The sequence below is a fragment of the Myotis nattereri genome (assembly GCF_964212035.1).
Source record: "Myotis nattereri genome assembly, chromosome: 6".
Classification (NCBI taxonomy): Eukaryota; Metazoa; Chordata; class Mammalia; order Chiroptera; family Vespertilionidae; genus Myotis; species Myotis nattereri.
Window position 1 is genome coordinate 44,166,238 of NC_138081.1, and position 10,640 is coordinate 44,176,877.

General features: G+C 41.1%; 1 protein-coding gene across 1 annotated transcript in view; it reads left to right on the forward strand.

Annotated features, from left to right (window-relative positions):
- LOC308521395 (cytochrome b5 reductase 4) overlaps positions 1-8,227 on the forward strand; it is a 68,167-nt gene extending 59,940 nt beyond the window's left edge. Inside the window, exons 15-16 of the mRNA XM_081094406.1 lie at positions 6,127-6,291; positions 7,714-8,227. Coding sequence (XP_080950532.1) covers positions 6,127-6,291; positions 7,714-7,768 — 220 coding nt within the window. The 3' untranslated portion in view covers positions 7,769-8,227. The remainder of the gene's footprint in view (positions 1-6,126; positions 6,292-7,713) is intronic.
- Positions 8,228-10,640: the final 2,413 nt, after the last annotated feature.

The following is a 10,640-nucleotide window of genomic DNA, read 5'->3' on the forward strand; positions in this document are numbered from 1 at the left end:
AGGTAGTAGCATGTACTTTTATATAAATAGTAGAATTTGGCCGTGGCTCAGTGGTTTAGCATTGACCTATGAACCAGGAGGTCACCGTTTGATTCTTGGTCAGGTTACATGCCCAGGTTGTGGACTCGATCCCCAGTGAGGAATGGGAAGGAGGCAGCTGATAAATGATTCTATCTCATCATTGATGTTTCTCTCTCTCCTCCCTTCCTCTCTGAAATCAATAAAAATATACTTTTAAAAATAATGGAATTTATTGATTTGCTGATTTTCCTGCTCTGTTTACAAAATTAATACATATTTATTATATTGAAAAAATTAAGGAAACATAATCCATAACCTTACCATTTAAAGAACAATTATTAACATTTATGGTCTGTATCTTTCCATTCTGTCCTTCCCTTCCTCTCTACCTCTCTTGCTTTCTTATACACACACACGTACTGACACATACATACATCCTTTATTGTTCTGTATTTTTTAAATAAAATAGTTATACTGCTATACTTTTTATAATTACATTTTCTACTTAGTGTGTTGCATATATTCTGTGTATAGAATACTTTAAATAAGTGGTTCTCAACCTGGAGTGATTTTGTCGTCCCCATCCCCCCAATACCTTAAGGGACATTTATGTCTGGAGACATTTTTTATCGTAACAGTTGATGGAGGGGGTTCAACAAGTACCTCGTTGGTAGAAGCCAGAAATGCTGCTAACATCCTGCAATGCATGGGCAGTCCCCACAACAAAGAAACTTTCAACTCAAAATGCTGATAGTGCCAGGTGGGAAAACCTGCACTATACCATGATTTTTTATAGCTGCACTGTATTCAGTCATGTAAGCATACAATAATTTATATAACCAATTCCTGCTGTCTGACATAGTGAAAAGAGGTTGTTCTGTACCCCTCCAACTATGCAGGATAAAAATGCATCCTAAGAGTCACCAAGTCAAAGTGTAGAAAGGCTGTTGAAGCATATTGACAAGTAGCCTCTAGAACAGTGGTTGGCAAACTGCGGCTCGTGAGCCACATGCGGCTCTTTGGCCCCTTGAGTGTGGCTCTTCCACAAAATACCGACTTCTGCGCATGGGCCACGAAGTTTCAATCGCACTGTACGTGCACGCCCGCACATGGTATTTTGTGGAAGAGCCACACTCAAGGGGCCAAAGAGCCGCATGTGGCTCGCGAGCCACAGTTTGCTGACCACTGCTCTAGAAAGTGAGGAATATTGCTGCCAGCACACTCACACTGGTAGTGTCCTTATTTTTGCTCTGGAAATGACGAGATCAGTGGTGGAGCATACTGGAAAGAGAAAGAGGATTCCAAGCAGCAAGGGAGTGGGCCACAACAGACAAGTGATTATGTACCTATTTATATGCACCACTGATAACGTGCCTCACTTCAGGCATCTGTGTGCTCATTTGCACAATGTGCTGGGGAAAGATACAAAATGAGTAGGACTGCCCTAGTGGGGAGTTCTGAAGAGCAGCAGTGCCTCGGAAGTCCAGGCTTTGGGAGGACAGATCGCATGTTAGAGAACTCTATGTCAGAGAATCCCATGTTAGAGAATTCTAGGAGAAGAAGTAATCCTGTTTGTGAGGGGAGATCAGAGCTTGTGGAAGAAGTGGCTTCTGGACTGGGCTTTGGGAAATGGCACTCCGTGAACAGGAAAAGAAATTTGGGTTATAGGAATTCATGAGCAAAAAAACATGAGGGCCAGGATGTTCAGGGCATTTTAGCAAAAGAGCAGAGTCCAGTGTTGTTGAAGTAGATACAGTGCATGAAGGAGAACAATGAAATAACTGTAAAAATAAAACCATAAACTTTATGTGCATATTAGAAGGAATCTTAGTGGTAATCGCTTCTAATCCTCCTGTCTTACAATCAAAGAAACAGGCTGGGCTAAAATCGGGTGATGGGAAACTTTGAATAGAATTCATATATTAAATAAATATGTATTAGATGGATATGAGAAGGCCCAGCAACACTGGGCAGCGTACCTCCCTTTATGACAGGCTCCATAGACAATGGCCCACTGAGTTTCTGTACTCTGGCATCAGTATTGTGATGAACGGTTTGTTATTCCCCTTTAAGACAGCAGAAGCCAGTGATTGCAGAAGCATAAGTAAATCGAACAATGTGCCTTACCCCCCCCCCCCCCAGCTTGTGATAATCACAGATATGTGGGCCCCTAGTCTGGACTCCTCTACCACTTTCTGTTCCTCACAGATACTCCTCATAAGGAGTGTTTCATAGAATGTTCATGTGTTCTCCCCTAAGGGCTCTGTCATTAAAAAACAAAAACAAAAACAAAACCAAAAAACCTTTGAAAATAACATGTATCATATTACCTCCTTTAAGATTTACTCGGAAATTAGCATATTTAAGGCTTTGAGAAATTCTAAATCTATTTAACTTTTTTTTTAAAAAAAAACCCAGTATCCCAAATTTATTTCATAGTTGAACTTTTTTCATGAAATACCACTAACATCCTGAGGAACACTAGTGTTTAATAGATTCATTTTGAGAAATGTTTCCAGAACATGTACATTTTATATAACTTTAACTCTTAGCTATTTATGTTGTAAGCTATTTTTCCCGTGAGAAAATACCAAGTTTTCCTGCTCTTTCTAGTAGTTTCCTTTAGCTATTGAAACCAGAAAAGGCTGGGGCCCCCAATACTATGAAATCCTCTTCTGGGGGCAGTGACAAACACCAAAGCTGTTAAAGCAAAGATAGTGTAAGATGGGGTCTGGGTATTCAGGAGAACTGCTGGCAATGGTGTGTCAGGTGGATTAAGGCTAAAGCTGTTAGAGCAGGATTTTAGACAAGATATAAGGCCAGTATTTGGAGCTGTCCCACTGAAAGTGGAATGTACGGGACATATGTAAGGAAAACAACAGAGGTAGGTGTTTGAAGCTGATTGGCTAGAGCAGTGGTCGGCAAACTGGCCCCTTGAGTGTGGCTCTTCCACAAAATACCACGTGCGGGCGCGCACGTACAGTGTGATTGAAACTTCGTGGCCCATGCCTCGATGCCAAAGAGCCACATGTGGCTCGCGAGCCACGGTTTGCCGACCACTAGGCTAAAGGAAAGTTAGTTATTGGATGATGGCAGGCTCTGCCCATGTGCCCTCAGGCTTCAGCTGTATTTGCGCTAGACAGTAAATTGGCCTTCATTCAGAACACTTCAGGAGAGGTGACTGATTCCACAGTAGTTATCTGCATCTTGATGTGGTATAAGAAATCCTTCATTAAAGTTTTCTTGAGTCTTAACTTGGGATTGCACCTGCTCCAGTTAAGCTCTTTTCTAGTCCTGTGAAGGAGGAGATAAGCAGGATAGCAGGCTTTTTACAATATCCTTAAAAATTGCATTTATGCCCCTCTTCACACTTTCTATGGAGTTAAGTGATAGGCCAAGGGACCGTTATGCTAATAAATACGAATGCATGAGAAGTGTACACTTTCTTTATAAGGATCTTGGGTACTTATCACTCTTTAGCAGATGCCTGCAGAAACTGTGCCACTGACTAGGCTTTTTTTCTTTTTTCTTTAAAGCATCTCAGTAAAGGAAAGTTATATTTTCAGATGACAGGAATGCCAGTATATAAGACTTACGTTTCTTACCAGTTTTATTCCAGTGATTTTTATTTTTAATTTAACAAGGTAATTGCTATCTTTGATCTAATTGTCTATGTATAGTTGGAAATGTCTTAGGATAGTGGTTCTGCAGATGCTTCTGGGTCCCCTTTGATGATCTGATAAGAGGTGTGGACCTTCTTCCTCAGAAAAGGCACTAGGCAATTCACGGCCATTTTTATGTGTAATTTCATGGATGCCAGCCTATGGCTTTGTTCTTCTATTTCTATTGACAGTTTTTATTTTTTGTCAGTACGGCTTCTTTATAAGCAAATTCCTTATTCATTCAACAAGTATTTTTATGCACTTACCTTGAGCCAGGCCTGGGTACTGCATTGAACAAGACAAACAACGCCCTGACCAGTTTGGCTCAGTGGCTAGAGCGTCGGCCTGAGAACTGAAGAGTCCCAGGTTCAATTCCGGTCAAGGGCATGTACCTTGGTTGCGGGCACATCCCCAGTAGAGGGTGTGCAGGAGGCAGCTGATCGATGTTTCTCTCTCATCGATGTTTCTAACTCTCTATCCCTCTCCCTTCCTCTCTGTAAAAAAATCAATAAAATATATTTTTAAAAAAAAGACAAACAAGGAACTTGCCCTCATGGAACAGTAAACAAATACTACATTCCAAAGTTATTGAAAACTATCTTAATTTTATATGCTATACGGGAAAAATAAGTTAGTGAAAAAGTATTTGTGAGGTTATTTTGTGTAAGGTGGATTAGTATACAGGGTGGAGTAAAAGTAGGTGTATGTGAGTATGCGAAACCATTTGTACTTGCATTATTTATTAATTGTATTATTTTCCATATGGGCAACTATAAACCTACTTTTGCCCCACTCTGTATCTGCTAAAACTAAATGAGAACCTTGTAGGTAAGAAATAAAACATAATTCTGTAGAGCTTTTTAAATATAAAGTCAAAATATTAGAATTATAAGAGATGACGTAATATTCATACCTTGTTGCACAAATGGACAAATAAAGCCTAGAGGGGGGGCTGGGTGAGAGCTGGGCCGGTTCTCTGCCCCCTCTGGCCCTCTGAGTTGGTCTGTGTGCTTGTGCCAGGCTCCTCAGTTCCTGAGGACCTTAACCCAACTGCAGCCCAGCGACCTGAGCTGCTGCACCACCACGTCCTGTTTCTGTTCTCATATCTGACTCCCAAGGCCCTTTCACAAGAGACGCTGTTCAACTTTGTTTTAAGATTGAGATTAATATGCAATTAAGTCCTTCTACTCTTGAGAAAATATGTCAGTTACTCACTGGAAAATGTGCAAATGCATCTGATCCGATGCTGTTGAAAATGGTAAGAATGACTTGTGTTTTGCTAAAATGGAGCAAAGGGAACAGGCAGAGCATACAATTTTGAATCTTTTACCCTTCACCAGCCATTTGCTGAACAGATTACAAAACTGTGGTGGGAAATGGTCTGTAGTCACATTGTGAAACTTGGTTTGATGTTCTTCTTTCTCATTTTAATTCTGAGGGTTGAGACCTTTGAGACAGCAACAGTACGAAGTCAGATAGGCTCTTGGTACCCTTCCTTTTTTTTCCTACCTTTCATTCCATAATGCTTGAGTGCTTCCCGTGTGTTGGCACTAGGGACACAGTGATAGCCAAAGCGAAATGGTCCCTGCTCTTATGGGGCTTATGGTCTAGTGGGGAAGGTAGACATTAACAAAATTATTTTGGTGGCCGCATACTTAAAACCTGAAGTAAGGTCTATAAAGAAAAGGAAAGGAAAATATTTACAACACATATAACAAAGGACGCCAAAGGCCACAGTGCTTCCCTGTGGAAATGGTGCTTAGCTGAGAACTGAAGAATGGGACATGATAACAGCAGTACAGAAAGAAGAAAGAATGCAAGTGGATGGCAGTGAAGACTCAGAGAAGCGGACAAATAGCTGGGAGATAGGTCTTGAGGATGTGGATATGGGGGGAGATGCAGAGAGAGGTCCCCAGGATAAACCTCAGGTTTTTGGCTTGTGCAACCAAATGGACCTTGGCACCATCCACAAAGAGAGCGTCAAGTGAGGGGCAGAGAGATTGTAAGATGAAGTTGAGGCCTTTGAGACAGCAACAGTACGAAGTCAAATAGGATGTTGGTTATACGGGTCTAGAACTCATGAAAGGTTTGAGTCAGAGATTAAAGTGCACGTCACTGATGATTGCTCTTCACTTGACATACACAAGCAGAGCATTAATAGGAATGGGTAATTCTTTGAGATCCCTTTCTAATGAGTGCAATAAAAGATGCCATATTACTCCTCTTTTCTGTAGCAAAAGCTGATCCTTAGTAAATATGGATTTACCTATATGTTTTTGTTAAATCTTTGTTTATAATCCATTGCAGTGCTTTTGTAGCGAGTGTATCAGTTTTTACATATTATATCATTTTCAAGAGAGAAAAAAGATGTTTTAGTGAACTTGAGACATGTTAATCATATGTTAAAATAATAGACTTTTAAAAAATGTTTTTCTCCCTCTAGATTTGATGTTGAATTTGTTCTCTCAAAACCTACTTCTGAATGGAATGGGAAAAAGGGACACATTTCATTAGATCTTCTTTCTGAATTTTTGAAAAGAAGTTTAGACAAATCCAAAGTTCTCATCTGCATTTGTGGACCAATGCCATTTACAGAACAAGGAATGAGGTGAGTAGCAACGTGGTAGAAGAAAGAACCCTTATGCATGTAAAGTGCTTAGCACAGTGACTACATACAGTAAGTATTAAATAAATGTTTATTATGTTCAGGAACGTTTTAAACAGCCATTTCTAAGATTCCAGTCTCCATTTATAGTGTTTTCCAAGTTGAATTACCCATAAGCAGTATTTCTCCTTTTTCGGTTCAGTGGAGAGAGTAAAGATAGACTGCTGTGGGGATTAACTCCTTACTTTGAAAACTGGTGAATAAAGGAGGAAGAAAATCAAGCCTTATGTTGCCTTTTCTGTATGAGCTGTACTACAGGGTAACCACATAATAAATGAGAAGTTTTTCTTTACAGAATTCCTCAGCTTATAAATGAAGAAAGAATGATAGAAGTAGAATATCACTAATTTCAGATCCTAATGAACTAATGGATAGACCATAAATCATGGATAACTGTTAGCATCCCAAAGGAGAGGCAGTCAGGTATTATGTGCCTCCTAATGGGAGAATACTACCTATGAAGTAGTCTTGTCAAAAAGAATTTGACCTGACCTAGCCTGTAGATCCAATTATTAAGTTATGGACAATAAGAGGATATAAGTTCATATTATTAACATTTATCACAGCGATGCAGCAAAATGGGGACTGTGGGTGACTCAGCGCGTAAAGATCTGAATTTTGTTGGATAAACTGCCGTACACACACAGAGAGGGGGGGTTAGATGGAAGAGAATCTTATTAAAAGACTAGAGGCCTGGTGCATGAATTCATGCACCAATCGGGTCCTGGCCTGCGAAATCGGCTCTCCAACATCCCCTGAGGGGTCCCAGATTGTGAGAGGGCACAGGCCAGGCCATGGGACCCCACCAGTGCACGATCGGGACCGGGGAGAGACCTTGGAGGCTGGCCAGTCAGGGAGGGACTGTGGGAGGGCTCCACAGCGTGTCTGGCCCATCTCTCTCAGTCCTGATCGGCAGGACCCCAGCAGCAAGCTAGCCTACCGGCTGGAGTGTCTGCCCCCTGGTGGTCAGTGCATGTCATAATGAGCAGTTGAGCGGCCTTAGCATATCATTAGCATATTATGCTTTGATTGGTTGAATGGCTGACCGGTCAACTGGACACTTAGCATATTAGGCTTTTATTATATAGGATTTTATCAGCTAATCATAATGAGTAGACTTTAAATGGATCTTGATTCAAATAAACTTTTAAAAATTATGGCACTTATGAGACAATGGAACACTAGATATTTGGTAATATTAAAGAATTATTGTTAATTTTTTAGAAGTGATAATTGTGGGTTTTGTTTTTTTTTACAGGACATAGTAAATGGGGAAAATGAAAAAGTACTATGCTTATGATGCTAAACTTTGCTGTTACTTCTTTACTTTCCCTAAGAGACTTGTGCTTTGTATTTGTTTTTCAGGATGCTGCATGATCTTAACTTTTCCAAAGATGAGGTCCATGGTTTTACTGCATAATGAAGAGCTGTCGTCTTTTACTCAACTGTTTTATCTAAATTTGTGATGGCTTAGGGTTTTTTTAAGACAACATTTTTGTATATACTAAGAGGTTAACCGGACTCCAGGCTTGTTTCTTAAATGAAATCAAATGTTCCGTCACTATGGAAAACCTGTTGACTTTATTTTATACCATAACTTATTTTACTACTGATATTTGACCAGGAAAGTCAATCATGACAACAAACACATACAGGTTGTTTGTTATGAGTCACAAGGTTTCTTACCGTTTAAATTGTCTCACTGTTCTATGATGAGCTCTTGTGTTTTATGACATGATAAAGTAAATGATCATTTGGATCATGTTTCTATGCTGTAAAATGTCTTAGCAATACAGACTAAATTTTACATTGCAATGTTAACTCAGGAAATGATCATTTATGTTATTGTTATTATTAAAACATGGAATGATATACCTTATTAAGTGATCTAAACAATTTGTATGTGTGTGTGTGTGTGTGGCATTGATACAAAGTAGAATAAAAATATATTTAAGTACTTTTTAATCTTTGACCTAGAAATGTGTTTGAATGCAACAATATTGGGCCCGTGTCTAAGGGAAATTTTAAAAGGCAACAATAAAAGATCCTGGAGATGCTTAAGTCAGGTGTGGTGGAAAATTTAAAAGAACCTTGGCAGCTGGTTTTATTCTCAGCCCAAGCCAGAGGCATTGGGAAAGAGAACGAAGATGTCACCTCTGGTCCCATGGCCTAATCCTTTGGTGCTATGGAATGGGTTAAATGTAATTGTTGCTGAGCCCATCCAGACCAGCTGGGAAAGTGAAGAACACAGCCAGCTGCTTCCCCACAGCTGGCAGTCGGCAGGGAGCCCCCCTCCGTTTCATGCTGGACGCTTACTCTCCCTCCCTGCTGCTGTGCGCGCAGCTTCAAATGCCTTCCCAGGTTGGGGTGCAGACAGGCTCTCAAGACAAGTCTTTGTGCATTTTCATGAGGAAACTGTTGAATGCAAAGGTGACTGTTGCAAAGCTAATAGATTCTTCAGTCTCGTTTAAGATAGCAGCAATGTTTTCACAGAAATAGGGCGATGGGAGGGTTTCCAATTTCCCTGCAAATGATTTTGCAATAGCTCAATCTTCACTGAATGAGCAATGCACCCAAGTGGAACCCAGCATTAATATTCCTCAAATTGCTAACACCAGCTTATGAAACTCGTTGTTTACCAGTGGCTGGTTGAACACTGTTATCATTTCCTGTGCCTCCCTCTTATTTTTTTTATTTATTGGATTTATTGGGGTGACATTGGTTAATAAAATTACATAGGATTCTATAATACATCATCTGTATAATGTGTGTTCACCACCCAAAGTCTAGTCTTCTTGTATCACCATTATCTCCTCTCTACCCCTCTCTACCACCCTTCACCCCCTTTCCCTCCCCCACCCCCCTTTCCCTCTGGTAATCACCATGCTGTTGTGTGTCTGTGGGTGGCCAGTCCTACCCACATCACCATTCGCCCAGGCAGGATCTAGCTGTCCTGGGCCGGCAGTGCTCCTTGCTGGCTAACAGGAACATTCTCTAGCTTCACACCTCCCTACTGCCTCCTTCCTCTCCTCTAAGAGGGATCATGTACTTTCTGGGCACTTTCTCATCTTTTCTAACTCCTTCCTTTTTTCTCTCTCCTTCAATCCTTTTCTAATTACCTCATGCAAACGAAATCTCTTCTCTGTTACCTTCTATATGTATCTCTTCTTCATTCCTTTTCTTATTATATTTTAAAGTAAAAGAAAACCCATAAGCATCTTCTGGGTTATCTCTTGCACTCACATGATTTTATCAACCTATATGTTAATAATCCCCAAATTGAGAATCAGCTGAGCGTCAGTTTCCAATACCCACTTACCTGCTAGATACCACCTCGATATTTCTTCCACAAGCCCCTCAAACTCAACACGTCCCAAATTAAATGTACTCCATGATCATTTCTCCCCAAGTCTATCCCTCCTCTTAAATTCCATCTCTAAAATTCACTGGGACTACTTTCCACCTAGCCAGCCTTTCTAGACCCATTGGTTATCAGCGTCTCCCTCTCCAATCTGATATCCTACCAGCTGACCATGCCTATCTCCCCTCCACTGGATTAGTACAGGAGCCTAATAATTGGTTTTCCTGTTGAATTGTGCTCTCCCTGAAACCCACTCTCCATCCCAGTGTGTTCTAGCATGCCTTGGAGAGAAAATCCCCTAAATAGAGCCTCAGTCTCCCAATATACAGTGTGCCACAGAGGGAAGTAGAGGTTGTCACTATTGTGCTTGAGCAATAAGGAAAGAGAACTACATTCAGTCACTTTTGCTTAAGAATTCTGCTTGCTTGCTTGTTTTTTGTTTTTAAAATGTGTTAATGTATTTTCTTTTGCTGCCAGGACAAAGCAACACAAACGTAGTGGCTTGAAATAACAATAATAATCCCTTTATTATCTTCCATTTACCTGGCTTAGAAATCTGGGCATAACTGGGCCCAATGGGGTCCTCCGCCCAAGGCCTCACAAGGCTGGACCCAAGTTGTCAGGGGGGCTGGGCGCTTCTCTGGAGGCTGTGGGAGACTGGGCTTCCAGGCTCATTCAGGTTGCTGGCAGAACTCGGTTCCCTGTTGCTGTAGGTTGAGTTCCACTCTTCCTTGCTAGCTGTCAGCCTTGGACCAGTCTTTGCTGGTAAAAGTCACCCACATCTAGGCTAAGTGCCCCTCCGGCGTAGGGTATCCTCGCATGCGCCACGGGCCTCTCTCGCCCCAGCTGGAGAAAGTTCACTGCTTGTAAGGCCTCAGGTGATTAGGGGCCTCACGTGATGAGAGTGGCACCACCCACATCACCCGGGATG